Source organism: Tetrao urogallus, assembly GCF_951394365.1.
Source record: "Tetrao urogallus genome assembly, chromosome: 3".
Taxonomy (NCBI): domain Eukaryota; kingdom Metazoa; phylum Chordata; class Aves; order Galliformes; family Phasianidae; genus Tetrao; species Tetrao urogallus.
This window is the reverse complement of record NC_136815.1, coordinates 80,038,412-80,053,842: the sequence shown is the minus strand read 5'-3', so window position 1 is coordinate 80,053,842 and position 15,431 is coordinate 80,038,412. Positions and strand designations below refer to the sequence as shown.

Here is a 15,431-nt window from a genome sequence, read left to right as displayed (position 1 = left end):
TTTATTTATACAGGCATTCACTTATATTTTCCTCTAGCAATCAAAACAGATGCGAGTTTGAACAAGAGAAGTACCTATTTTTTCCGGTTTCAGCAGCTTGAAGGAAACAGTTGAAGTTCCTCTGCCACCAGATTTTGTAGTGACAATAATATCTCCTTTGTCATTTTTAGCTTGTCCAACTCGACACACAATTTTACTAGCAGACATCCATTCAGCAGTGAGCAGACAATTGTGCCCACATATCGTTAAACCTACAGGGGAGGAAAAAAAACCAAACAAATTACAAAAATCAACATCCTATGAACAAAAGTATCTTCTGAAATTCAGTAAGGCAAAAACATTTATGATGCTTCACGTATTTTAGACACAGACGTATGACCCTTCTCTAGTGCCTTACAGGCAACTACAGTTTAGGAGTCATGAATACATTTTTCAGATATTCCTCACGTGACTTCAGTCCCAGTGTCCTAGTGCCACTTGAGACTGTGCTACTTTGAGCTTATTTTAATCTCTGCCATCAGTTATGGAGCTACTGCAACTTAATAATATCCTCTATCAGCAACACTATAGAACTGCTATTCAGCACTGCACAGTGTAACACTGTAGAAAGTTTGGTCTGTGTGACTTGGCTGAGCAAAAAACAAAGAGATACTGCTAACTATTCACAAAAAAAAGAAATGTTTCTTCAAGTATATTTAATGATGCTTTCGCAGACACTGCAAGATGATGATACTGGTTTAAAAAGGAAAAAAATGCTCCTTAAAAATTATTCTGTCCTCATTTCTTCTGTATAAAAATCTATGATCTGCAGAATAGACTGCTGTTGTTGTATGCATATAAAAAAACAGTCATCTGACATTCATTTGTCTCTTCCTCTATATTTTCTCATAACTGAAGTAGAAATGATGCATGCTGGAAGAAAAAATACAACGTTTTATCCATCAACTCTTTGAAAGGGTAGATAACAGCAGGACAAGGGGAAAGGGTTTTAAGTTGAGGGAGGGAAGATTTAGGTTGGATGTCAGGGGGAAGTTCTTTACAGAGAGAGTGGTGAGGTGCTGGAACAGGCTGCCCAGAGAGGTTGTGGATGCCCTGTCCCTGGAGGTGTTCAAGGCCAGATTGGTTGGGGCCTTGGGCAGCCTGGTCTAGTATTGAATGGGGAGGTTGGTGGCCCTGCATGTGGCATGATCCTTGAGGTCCCTTCCTACCCTGGCCATTCTGTGATTCCGCGACAAAGCTCTCTCACAGAGAAAGATTAGGACATATTAAAACAAGTCAAGCTTTAGCGTCAGTGTTTAATTTTGTTAGTTTAGCATTTAATAATAGTCTTAAAAACTAAGAGTCAATGTACACTTTAATACAAGCTCAGGTTTCCCTGAGGCTACATCTCATGTAGTCAGACCAGTCAGACCAACTCATCAGTTCTGGTCAGATCAGGACTCTGGATCACGGAATAGATAGATTTTTTTTCCTTGGATCTACAGCTTCACATTTCCAATTTGAGCTTCTTTATCCTAAAGAATTAGGAAGCTCTTAAGATCTATAATATCAATACAAAAAGGTTCCTAACAGACTTGATTACAGACTTCATTACTGTCTTCTTAAATAACACCCTTTACCATATGCCTAAAATGATAAGGCCGTACTAGTGTGCTGGCTGTACTAGAACATGTTAGTCAGGCAAAGCAGTTCTTTCCCTGTTGGCTTGGCTTGGCTAATTTCTAGAAAGCTATGACCAATTTAGCAAATACAGACAGAAAGGGATCAGCATATGTGGCTCAGTACCAAAGCTTCACACTTACTTTTCCTAACAATTTAAATCCCTGACATTACACAGCAGACAAATTTGGCAGCTTTCATGATTTTGTCAGACATTAAAATGCCCTACTCCCTGCCAAAATCTATTTTGAAAACAAAACCCAAAAAATAAAAAACAGAAAGGCCTTGAATCTTATTACTACTGAAGGCAATTTTACTTGAGCAAGGGCACGAGATACATTTCTTATGCATGCCTAAAAGGAGGTGAGGGAGGCAAAAACAAAAAAGCAAATTAAGTCTTCCAAATCAAAAACAATTTGGTTTGCTCTTTATTTGCAACACTTTAACCAGGCTAGAATATTTATTTTTTCAACAGATGGTGGGAAAAAACACACATTTATGACACATGGCTTTTAACCTTACACTAAAATTATTAAATCTCTAGTTTTTTGTTAGACTTCACTCTGATTGGGAAATACATTGCAGCAGAAATTAAGACTAACTGATAGCCTGAACCATTCACAAAGACAGATTTTCACCCTAGAGTTTAAAAAAAGCCTGAGTATAATCTAAGCCTGAGCAATTTGGTAGGGCAGAAGTTTTCAATAACAATTTTGAAGATCCTTGTATCAACTATTTCCCAGTCACTAGAAGTTCTTCAAGCTCACAAGAGAACACCACGTGATCTGACACTTCTTAAAAGGAGGGAAACTACATTTATCTGTACCTTAAAAATGCAAACTAAAATCTCAGCTCCTTATATACTCCACAAAATACAGCAGCGGCACAGGGCAACTGCTGAAACAAAGGCATGTGGGGAGAGATTCTCTGATGGTAAAAATAAAACTATTTCCTCCTCAAAACAGACAATTTCTCCTTATATAAAACCTTGTTTTGATCTGCTATAAGGTACGAGGATATTTGAGAATATTAGAGGTCTAGTTTTCATGGAGTATTTTGGAGAGTCCAGCCCTCTGCCTATTTCAATAAATAGAAACAAGTAATTCTCATGAGACTTCCCTTATAAATCAACAATTTTACAATGTATTCAAAAACACAACTGCAAATGTCTTAAGAGACAAACTAAACTTCAAAAGCAGAAAATGCTGCGTGAATCTGGTGGATTTTGTACTGTGAGCTATGGAGCTACAAATAAAATGTTTATTTAGTTTCAAGGATACAAACAGATTACAAGAAGGCTCTCCCTTAAATGAAACCAAAAGCCATATTCTATCATGTGGTACTCCATGTATATAAAAAAATAGCTTACTGCTTTTTGTTTTACTTTAATGTATCTCAAGTAGTAGATTATAAATGTTACAAAACCCTCACTTCCTTAAATTGCGTGCCTACAAAGACTCACTTTTGCAAGTATTTCCATCCAACTCACGGGGACTATTTACATGCCTAATTTAACCATTAAATCCTAATGTGTCTGGGGCTTTAGTCACTTACTGGAAAAGCTGATATTCAAATGAGCGAAGTAGAAAAGAAATTACAGCAAATCATTTTTTACTTTTACCTTAAACATGAGATTAGCAGCAGCTATATGTTGCAGAGTTACTCCAAAAACAAACAAAAATAAATAGCAGTCAGTCAGCTATAATACTGAGAAACAGTTCAGGAAATGCCTTCCTTTCAAGAACCTAGTGTTGTTCACTTACACAAAGACTGCACCAGTACACTGATGGGGTTATTGAGATACATTAACCACGCAGATAAGTAGGAATGTACCTACTCATAATACCACCAGTTTTTGAGTATGTTTCAATAAACATTCATACAGGGTACCACAACCCTGTCTAGCAGCTCAGAAAAATACTAACTCTTCTCTAAAAGAGGCAGCAAACTGAAATTAGGGGGAAAATTGTAGTAGTTCATGCTTGGCTTGGCCATAAAGCTCAATGTGGTGGCCAAGAATGGAATTTGGGAATCTTGGTTTACTGCCACGAAGTGAAGTATTGGTTCTAGTAAAGCCAAACAAAATTCCAGTAGACTTCAGAGGAGTCATGATTCCTCAACAAATTAGAAAGATTGTCTCTAGCATGAATACCAAAGTATACATATGCTTAAATTAGAAAAAAAGAAAACAGGAAATTCCAGTAGTTATAGTTACCTTGGATTTCCAAAAGATTTTACTAAGTCCTTCTCTAGAGGACTAATATGAAGTAGCCATAGGATACGACTCAACTTCATAAATGGCTTGCTAAAAGACAGAAGCAAGGCTGAGTAAATGGTATGTTTTTACTGAAGAAAATTTCCACATGGCATCAGCTAGAAACTCTGCTGTTCAATATACTCATAAATGACAAGTTAAAGAGGTTACAATGTTTGCTGATGATATTAATTCATTCAGAACATAAAGACAGTAAAAGCTAGAACAAAATGCAGAACAGATCTTATGAAACTGAGTGGAGCTATAAAACAGCCACTGAAATTCAATGAACAAAGAGAAGCACACAGGCAAAAGCCATCTTACGTTCACAGATGGCAGGCCCTAAACTGACTGCTATACCTCACACATTAAAGCATGGGACTACAGTAAGCAGATCAGTGAAAAACATCAACTTGATGTTTAATGCTAATTATATGGAAAACAATTCTATGAAAAAAAATAAGCATACAGTATTATGTAAAAGTACATTCATATCCTGTACACTGCATGTATCCAAGATGATGTTCTCCTATCTCGAGATATTAGTAATAAAACCAATGCATTGAAAAACAACAGGGAGGGTCAAAAAAATATGCAGAAAAGTTAGATTTGCCTGCACTTCTCATCCTGGAGAAGCGTCAACAGAAGGTAATGGTCATCAAGATCTACACAGAAGAACCACAGAAAAAACTGATCAGTCTCCCAGAACCATGACAATTCAACCGAAGTTACCATGTTAAAATCAAAACAGTGAAAGCTTTTCACACAATGTGCAGCTGAATTGCTGAATCCACTTGGTCATAGATTGTTGCAGACATACTAATTGACTTTTACACTAACTCAAGGAACAGTAATGCTCAGTGATCTTCACAATGCACTGAAAACAGCTCCAATAGAAAGTCTCAGTACCTGGGAAAGTAGCAAAGGAGTGTACCTTTGTATCTACTCTCTTTTCATACACTCCCACAGGCCCTCATTAAGTTTTCAGTACAGGACGCTGAGTTAGGCTAAGAGGCCATTTAACAAAGTACAGTTACTCTGATTTGCTAGACATTGAAAAGCATCCCTGAGTTTATGGATTCAAGTGCACAGATGTGAAAGGGCATTTCTCATAACATGCAATCGATTTTACCATATTATTTGCAAAGAAAATACAATTCTAATCAAATCCTAAATGAGCCACTCAACAGTATCTAAAGTTACAAATTTATTTTCAGCTTACCTATGAGGTCCGTTGGCCCAGTTCCCAAATTTTCTCCTCGAATTGTCACTTTTGTCCATGAGATGCCCTCATTGGGAGAGATGCCAGTCACAAGTGGGGGCTGGCGTGCTCGAGACATGATGCCTACTTAGTTACTGCAAACTTAGCCACTTGCACCTGTTAAGCAAGAAAAAAAAACATTTAAAAATAACTATATTACATAAAAGTTATTAAAAAAAGCCTTCTAAAATGATAGGAAAAAAACCTGCGCATGTGAAACACCATTCTCAAAGCTCTTTTTACCGCTGTTATCAAACAATAAAGAATACCCACACCTATTCTGCAGTTCCATTTTTTATAATGGGCATAGCCCTAGTTCTGAATTGAAAAGAAAACATAGATTCAGAAAAAACAAGCAAACAAACAAAAAAAAAAACAACCCTAAACCACCAAAACACTTTATATACTCCAAATCACATCGAAAATTCTCACTCTTCTATTATAAAATTATCAATTGCATTGCTCAGAAAGTTTAGAATTGCTAAGTATTAGACTACGGACATGTATTGGGATTACTTCCCCATCAAGAACTGACTGTTTGGCACAAATACTCCCATGGGGAGGAAACCCCAACATTAATTCGTATTAAACATCGACACTTCGATAAACTGAGAAAAGAAAAACATTTCTTACGAACACTATGCTAGCAGAAAAGACCAATAAAACAAATCATATCCCAACAGATAAACATTAAGGTACACAAAATTATAATAATTAAAAAAAAAAAAAAAAAAAATTTCCAAAAGAGTATTCACTTGAATCAGAAACACCAGTATGGCACCTCTGTCACGCAGCCCACTATGAATCTGATCAGGAATTCCTATTGTTTATTAGCAGTTTCCTTCATGCACCTACAAGAAGCATATGAGCACAACCTGAAGAAGCTTAGTTCCCAGCAATACCCCCACATTTATAATTCTTAACTATAGATCTGCCACTAGATTCAAAGAAGCTCCTGGAAGGAAGATTTTTTCTTTATTTTCTGAAGCTGGAATGCACAGCAATCATGAAGATGGAAATGGAAAGGCAGGAACAAGGAAGAAGCTCTCGTGGTTAAAAGAGATCAAATCAAATCAATCAAATACCACCCCCTGAACAGAAACCTATCTCCATCTACGCCACAGATGCATAGCAGATGACTTATAATAAAACTTTGCTGTACAAACTTCTCAATTTCTCAACTTCAGAGCCCACACTCACACCTGAAATCAGTGCAAAACGTGTACTGAGTGTAAGAAATGCTACACAATGCTCTGAAATATTCAAGTTCTAGATAGAACTGTTAACTTCAGAGAAATATTTGAGATTACTGATGAAGAATATGCAATTAACAAGAGATGAATACTTCAGTGGAATAAACAAAAACTTAACAAGTTGCAGTCTGATAAAGCATTATGTGTTAAGAGGCCACAATTAACTCATAAAATATGCCTCTGGAACCAAGGCTTTTTGATTTCAACATCTGAAGTCCCAAGATTAAAAATGACAGTATGTTTTCAGTTTGACATTAATTTCTCAGGTTCCTGCAAGTAACAAACGGATGAAAAAGGAATTCAACAATTTAGTCTCGTGGTTCCTCTTATAAGCTGCTATGTAAAATGCTGGAACGTTTCATATCTCTAACATGGGGCTACAGTGGAGACAGTGGAGATTGTCTACAACCTCTTTGCTGGAGCAACACTGAAGGAGAGGAGGACGATGTGAGCAGACTACAAAGAATCAGCTGGAGGTAGTCTCCAGATACAGAAGAAAAGGTTATGCTCTGGCAGGCGGTCCCTCTCTCCTGCTCCTGTAAGCCCTGCTTATGTTTCTTTCTCTATTTTTCAGAGGCAGTCAGTCCCTGCCTCACTTCAAAACCAAAGCCAGGTCCAAGCCCTGCAGCTGAGCTATTTCCTGCCCTTATCCTGCCAATCTTTCCTATGACTTCTTGAGCACAATGTCAACAGGGGAGGACAAGAGGGGTTAATACCCCAGTGCTCCCTTCAAATCCTGACAACCTGATAACTCCTCTTCCTTACTCTCATCCTACTGTTCATTTAGCTCACCTGAACTACTGTTGTTCCACTTCCTTGCTGAAAACGATGAACTCAATCAGCTGTCAGGATTCCTAATCCTGGAGCTGCACAGCATGTCAAGCTGTTGTCTCACACATACTGGATTCAAAGCCCACTTTGCTACATCAACAAGGCATCACCTGACAAAACAACAGTCAGCACAACAGAAACAAGCTTCCCAAGCCTAATCCTACCTGCAGCAATCAGAAACTGAAAACACAGGGAAGTTTTGTTTACTCCTATGCAATTAGAATGTGCATAGGCACAGAAGATCTGATTTTTCAGTATATCATGTTTCCTCTGGAGTCACATGCAAAGTGTCCACTGGAAAACAATCAGGTACTTAACCTTACCTAGAATGAGGAGAATAAACTCCACGTACCCCTCTACATCTTATCTACATAGAGTTTGCAGCTTTCTTCACACAACAGATGCAAGGAGTGGGCCTTCACTTTCTGTTATCTTTCATAGGAAGCAAAATACACTGAGATATCAGTGTCACAATTTAAAATAACTTATTTTCCAGCAATAGTTTGTAAAGATCTACATAGGATATTAACCAGCAACACAGATGTAAAAAAAAAACACCCAACAACCCACACACAACCAACATCTTCAAGAACTCAGGGAAAACTCTCAAGGAAAATGAGCAAACTAGAAGCCACTCAGGTATTTTTGGCTGATTCTCACCCCCTCACACCCAACCTCATGGTTCCCTTGCACTGTAGCTGTTTCCTTCAAAATACCCAGGGGTACAGATAATTGGCTTGTATCAATATCAAAACTCAAAAGTAATATTACAATGTATTTCTCTGGATTTCAGAAATTGGCACTGTATCTCTCCTCATGATAAGTTGAATAAATGCAATAAAAATGCTGAGCCTCCTGAAGTCTAACATTTCTTCTAAATTATTTCCATACTTATTGCAGAATTGTTTCAAAATACCTCACTTGGATGAGAAGACCACACTAAATCTGAACACATTACAAGAGCACTACAGCAATGAGATGCTCTATTATTTGACTTTTTTTTTTTAAATAGCAATTGGTTTCATTTCTTCAAAGTAAGTGATGGACCAAGTACAGATTCTGTCCTTGCAATAGAGATCAAATAAATGCTCGAGAGTCTTCATTTATAATACATTCCCCTCCTTTTGACACACATGGCAATATGCAATATGACTGAATTGTTTACTGGGAAGCATAGCTTCATAGTCTTATGACCCAAAAGAGACTTTCTATTTTAGTTTATTTTATTAATCTTTAGGACAAAGCTGAAAAAAATAATTATTTTTAGTTTCATTAAGAAATTGAAGTTTCATTTTTTCATCTTCATTAAGTCTAAGTAAGAATGATAACTGCAATTCTACAATCACCCTAGAGAGAAATCTTAATTTTTTAAATACATGTATTCTACATAAAATAAAATTTAAAAACATAAATCAGCCTTCTTACTCAAAGAAACTTACTCAAACTGGTTCACAGACAGAACAGGGGAGATTGTGCAAAATGTGTTTTCTCTATGAGATGTTCTGAAAAGATGGGTTTATCAAAGAAGTGTTAAGACTACTTTTTTGCAATGAACATTCTTGTTTTACATAACACAAGTCTCTTTTCCCTCTCCACTCCCCTCTCGTCTTTTTAAAACTTCATTTCCTCACCATATCTCCTCAGAAGTTTAACATGGATGACATCTGTTTGACTGCTCCTATGATCTTGCCCATATTATTCGGTCATAATTCTTGTTATGAAGTGCAAGGAGTTAGAAAGCCTCTGCGAAGACCACCTACTACAAAACCATCTTGAAAAATGCCTTTCGTAAACATCATCTTCATCTTCACATGAGCTTCTCAAATAAACTCTCCTCTCGCAGAGGTTTAGCGCAATAAATAAATAAATAAATAAATAAATAAAAATCCAGACTGCTCTGAACACTACAGGCTTGCTAAGGATGGGACATCGTCACTCTTTATCCTTAGAAAAGCCACTTTTAAAAACAAGCAGTGAAGAAATGAAATATCCTCCAATGTAAGGGAAAACTCAAGTCTAGAAGCTTTTCTGAAAACTCCAGTTCAAAACAGGAATTCTTAAATAAGTTTCCACATTAAACTCTCAGGGAAAAGCAGAGACGAAATGCCAAGAGAAAGGACACCACCAATGTCCACCATAACTGATCTGTAACACCAAGCACTGCTTACTGCTCTTGAAGCAATACCAAAATATAATATAAGTGAAAAACAGAAGTTCGGGATTTAGGGATACCAAACTGGCCTGTATGTTCAAATCACAAATTAAAACTACAAACACGACAGAGGCAGAGAACTTCAGAGATGAATGGTGGCAACGTGCACCTAATAAATTTCACCAACAAAAGAATTAACAGTTGAGAGGTGCCAGAAAGGCATTCCTGGCTTCCAAATAAAGAAAGTGAGCTGGTTCCAGTGACTGAAAATTCAGTTAAGTGAAGTTTTCAGTAGCACTTTGTCAAAAACACTGAACTTAAAAGACGCTCTGGAAGGACGACAGAACCAAGGTCAACGCAAAAGTCATGGTCATCTACCAACAGGAATCTAAGCTGTCAAGGAGGGATGAAAGAAAAAGTCTACGTCATAGCACTTAAAAAACTATACACAAGGTAAAAATGGCACCCACGTATAATTAAAGCCTTCGGCTATATGATACATGTGACCGAATACCCTTTTAAACAGGTACAGCAGGAATAGCTACAGTAGGAACGGCCAGCATCTTCCCTGTTCAAATCGCAGTATGCCTCCAACATCATCTGCTTACCAAACAAACCCCAAACCAGTACGTTAGGGACTCCTATCATACTAACGCTGCAGCATTAAACGCTTTCTGCATGAACAGATTTATGGATCATCCAGAAATGGATGATTTTAATCAATCAGTAAACACTTGAATTCCAGTAGGTGATGGCCTTTGCACCTTAAACTACACAAACCTGTGCTTCTACTAAATATATCCAGGTATTAGTTTTCACTAGGAAACCCAGAGGGTCCCCTGGGTACAGCACTGTACAACAGCATCACGGAAGGAACATGGCAGATGACCCTAAGGACAACAAAGCAAAAAGTTTTCTATGTTTGCATTCAAAACCATTACAAAAATGACAAAAAAACATTATTGCAACCTTTTCTGTGCTTTATCTTCCCAACAGTATAAATTCAGACAGACAATCTACATAAACTAAGATTTAAAAGCATCCAAAAAGCAGTGCTGTGAAAATAACTGACATTTATTAACCCCTCTGGAGATCTTCAGTGCCCTAGAATTTCCACAGCCTTCAACACTGCATTAATAATACAAAGTCCATTCCTGCAAGCTTGCCAGGAAAGACTGGGAAGTGAATAAGCTAAACAATGCTGAAATTCCAAGTGATATTAAGAATCTACACATGTTTATTTAAATAATAGAAGAAGACTTGTCAATTTAAACAAGAAATGCTCACAAATCTTACATTTTGAGGGAAAAAAAAACCTCTTCAAAACACCACTAAGCTACTTATAATGAAAAGATGAACAAACAGGGGGGAAAAAAAAGGAGGGGGGGGGGGGCAATTTCATCGTCACACAGCACACAGAAAACAACAAAGCCTCATTTGTCTTGGTCTGTCATATCCGGCATGTTGATTCAAGCCAATATTAACACTGACAAACACGTTAACCTACGGGACAACACCACATGCCAAAATCAATTTTGATTTGGGAAGATGAGCGCGTTTTGAGATGGGAGGGCAAACTATGAAGAAGACTGAGGGTACTAAAAGACATAATACGATACTTTCTTATTTTCAAAGGGCTCCTGAATATTGCAGCCAGTCACTAAGAGCCGCAGTCTGGGGACAGGCAAAGGAATGAGCAAAGCCGCTTTGCTTTCACAACAGCTGTACCTGCCTATTTCACCAACATCTCCGAGGTCCTTCTTTACTCAACCCAGCGAGGTACACCTTCGCGGAGATGCATCTTGACACACTGAAAGCAAAATAATCACAGCACTCAGCAACGCCATTTAAATTGTCGAGTGGTGAGGAATTAAAGGCTGGACCTGAGGCAGATGCTGGGATAGCGCTGGGTAAAAGAGCTCAGGGCATATTTCAGAGCGCGCTGCAGCTGCGAGGGATTGACACTGCTAACTGTGGAATCAAGCTCAGGAGAAACTCCGGGCACAGTTCCGGCATCCGAAATAAATTAAAGTAAACAATGTTGCTCTCTCTCATCCACCCTGTTAGCAGGCTCTCTGTTGAGCTGGAGACCACACACCCAGACCACACAGCACCAGCTGAACTCACTCGCACGCAACATCTAGAAGCTGTCACTCTGCTGAGGTACGGAGAGGAAAAAGAGGGGGCAGGAGTGCGAGAGAGAGAGTGAGTGAGTGAGTGTGTGTGTGTGTGTGTGTGTGTGTGTTTAGAAAAGCTGCCCACTCTCCCCTCCTATCATTACAGCTGGCTAGGTTTTGTGCGGTCGGGAAGGAGGGAAAGAAGGGAGGGATAAAAAAAGACCTATAAACTCCCTAAGAAAACATACTGGTCTTGGCCTTTTGTAGTAATGATTTGCATTCCTCCCGCACTAGTTTAGTAGCTGTTGAAGGGCTAACAAAGCTTCCATTTAGCATCAATTAACCTTCTATCTATCACGTGTTGAAAAGAAATCTAGATCTGTGTAGATCCATTTCATTGCACATACTCAACAACAGCATCCTATCAGCTTTGACACACAACATATCTATATCCTGATACACTGTTAACTCAGGAATTGCCATGGGTTATTTATTTGGAGAGGGGAGAGACTTCCCACAAAGAACACTTAACTATATGAATGAGATTACAGTGTCAAAACGCTGTTTTTTTTCTATAAACACTCCATTCTGAAATGAAGCTTTGCTCATTAGGACCTTACACAGTAAACATCCTGAATGAAATTAATGAGCCTACATATTACAATGAGTTGTGATCTGCTGCAAAGAAGCAAGAATATTTCATTCTAAAAATAGGTTATAAAGAAGATTCCATGTTCATCGCAGGGGAGTTGGTCTAGATGAGCTTTAGAGGTCCCTTCCAACTCCAAGGATTCTGTGATCCTGTAAGATAGTTCTAATGGTATAGACAAACAGAGACTTCTACAGCAGAAGGCTTGGAAGGGATTCTTTGATTTCTTTTAGTTCAGAAAACCATTTTATGGTCAATTTTATCACCTGCTGAAAAAGTTGAATGAACCATCTGAACGTTATTTTAGTTACAGAGAAAATTCCTTTCCCTCCGCCGCAAGTACCTACTCCATCAAATTCACTCGCAAATTTAATTTAACCCACTTACGTGGTCCAACTGCCCACAACCACCGCCACATTGTCACCTTCTTTCAAAAATCCATTCACTTAAATGACAACAACCACACTACAATAATCCAATTCCAGCCCTATACATTCGAATTAGGATATTTTCATAGGAGAAAACCATAATAAATAAATCCTAGAAACATCACCTTATGAAATATAATGTTTTTCAGACAACTTAGCTTTAAAATTGTGTAACTCCGCAGTGAAAATAAGCTATTCCTCAAACTTATTAAGCAGGCCTACATACTATTTTATGCTAGCTCTTGATTGAAGAACACTTCTGCTGCTACATTCTGTGTTGCAGCACCTATTCATTATCAAGGCCCAAAGCAAACCAGTTATATTTTCTGAACGTCTGTTTCAGCTGTGCTAAACTGACTACAAAAGAGCAGTAGCTTGTAAGAAAGCATAACTCAAGGAAGCCTGAGCACAGATGTTTCTCCCCAAAATTTCTGCTATTTTCGTTACAAATTCCATTCCAACTCCCCAGAAATTGTGTCACCTACTTGTTAAAAGCTTCTGTATTTATTATGTGACACATCACCATAATCTAGCAACATTGTGAAAAAAGCTTTAAACATACATATATATATAAACATATATATAGAAAAAAGTCAAGTCAGCTTTACACAAAACTGTATCACAGACGGCCATAAATCTCCCGTTCATTTCTAAGTTCTTAAAGCACATGCCTTCCTACATCTGCTTCTACCTCCAAAATCCAGTTTGCTTCACTTAGAAGTCACTACTTTCCGTCTTACATTTAAACCATTCATCCCTTTTTTCTTCTAGGTTTCTTATCGCAATTTTCCGCATTGTTTTAGTTATCAGAAGAACAGTAAAGAACCTTAATGCCTTCATCATCTATCTTATGTTATTCACGGGCAGAAATTAGAAATCAATACTGCAAGCACCACTAAACTTTCAAGTACGTTATGCAAATTCACTCAAAAAGATCCAGAAATTCAAAAAAATAAACTAAATAAATCCCAATGGGATGGGATTTATTTTCTTTTTTTACAGAGAAAAGAAACAAGACACCACAGCTTTTTTCTAAGCCCTGTAACTATACACAATATTCTTTATAAAAACACTATATAACCACCATAATTACACAGTTCGTCTGACTGCAGTTTGAACGTGTGTTCCCGTAGGTAGGACTGCCGCAGTAAACTGAACATTCGCCGTGTGGCTTTTGGGGCAGTTTCTTTTGTTTCAAAACTATTTAGAAGGTGAGGCACGCACTCGTGTTCCTGAGATCCCTGTACTTCTCATGTTCTCACCCAAACATCGCATTCTGTCCCCCACTAAGGGAAGCACACAAGATAGACGCTGTTGTATCTCTCTGTTCACACAGGCAAACACGTGCACAGCTCCGCCTGAGAGCCTGCCTGCACAGGTATTTTTCTTACAGATTTCAGCCTGCCTCTACCTTACATGCTCCCAGCCTTCGTCTCCACTTATCTACCTAAATTTTACATCTACTGTTCAGAATTATCTTTTCAGATCAGTGAAGTTGTCTTGTGGGAGACATTGCCTTCTGTGCACGAGAAAACATGAGAAAAACGTATCCTCTTCCTATGTAGTTTCTTAACTGTCTAAAATTCATGTTCCCAGAAAGAATGAAGGCATAGATATTAAAAACACAGTGAGATCTGAAGTGTCGTCGGACTCTCTGAATTTGAGAACAGAAAATTTGAAGCTGTTGCTGTTTTAATTGAGATTTTAGGTTAAATTCAGTTAGCCTCCAACACAAGATTTGGCGTTCAAAAAGATAATTTTGCTCCGCAAAATTAAAACCTGATAAGGACTTTGGGAAGCATCATGGGAATGTCTGAACACAGGGCACACTCTACTTTCAGCATAGCTGCAAAGTGAAAAGAAAAATACAGAATGTAAACCTAACTAACTGAAACATCATGGATTTATATCATCATCTAATCCACAGGCACTGTTGCACAGACAGAACTTCCACCGGCTTCTGTGCAACATACCTAAGGTTTGCTTTAGAATACTCAACTGAAAACTCGGTCTGTAGTTCCCTTAAGCTCAAGAAAAAACAAAACAAAACAGAACCTATAAAAGGCTTTGTGTCTCAGAAATTTTGTTTTCCTTAAAATCCAAACAAACAAGGAAAGAAGGCTTTCACACCCATCCCTGAGTACAGTCGTAGTACTTTCTATTGAAAACGCTGAGTGCTTTGCATGCACTGATTAATAACTGTTGTCAAAGAAGAGTACACATCAATTTCCTCTTAATAAAAAGCACTAAATAGTTCCAAATTCACATAAAAAGTGCAAATGTCTCCATATATACAAAACATGGGAAGAGAGGAGGCATTTGATTTAGCTTTGTTTAAAATATTAAATGCTTACCTTACCTTCCCCTAACCAAAATGTGCAACAGAACAATCGCACAATTAATCCTCATTTTCAGGCATTTGTCTCATTACTCAGCTTCTAGAAAAGCTGCCTCGGATCATTTTTTCAGATCACAAACATGAGGTTCTCCCTCCTCCTCTCCCCTCCTCCTCCAATTTGGGACACTGGAAAAACAATCAACGGTTCAACTGCTTCTGGACAGAAACACTGACAGAATTCTATTCCTTTAAAAGTAACTTGGGGGTAAAGGGAAAGATTTTTTATTATTTAATCAGCCTTGTTTTTAAATTGATATTTTTCAAGCTGTAAACACAAATGCTTGTGTTCTGTGCAAAAGACGAAGCACCAACCTGACGCGATTGCCCTGTGCAAGCACTATCTACTCATCCCATACCCTACAAGCACCTTTACTAACAGAATTTTCCCATTACCAAGTACTGCTCCCCTCTCTTGGGGAAAGCAAGCTG

The 15,431-nt window shown here is 38.0% G+C and overlaps 1 protein-coding gene across 1 annotated transcript in view; it reads right to left on the bottom strand.

Annotated features, from left to right (window-relative positions):
* The window catches only part of EXOC2 (exocyst complex component 2), a gene marked incomplete at both ends in the record, with an annotated part of 118,280 nt that extends 113,027 nt beyond the window's left edge, over window positions 1-5,253 (bottom strand). Inside the window, 2 exons of the mRNA XM_079533953.1 lie at window positions 75-251; window positions 5,136-5,253. Of these exons, the coding sequence (XP_079390079.1) occupies window positions 75-251; window positions 5,136-5,253 (295 nt within the window). The remainder of the gene's footprint in view (window positions 1-74; window positions 252-5,135) is intronic.
* Window positions 5,254-15,431: the final 10,178 nt, after the last annotated feature.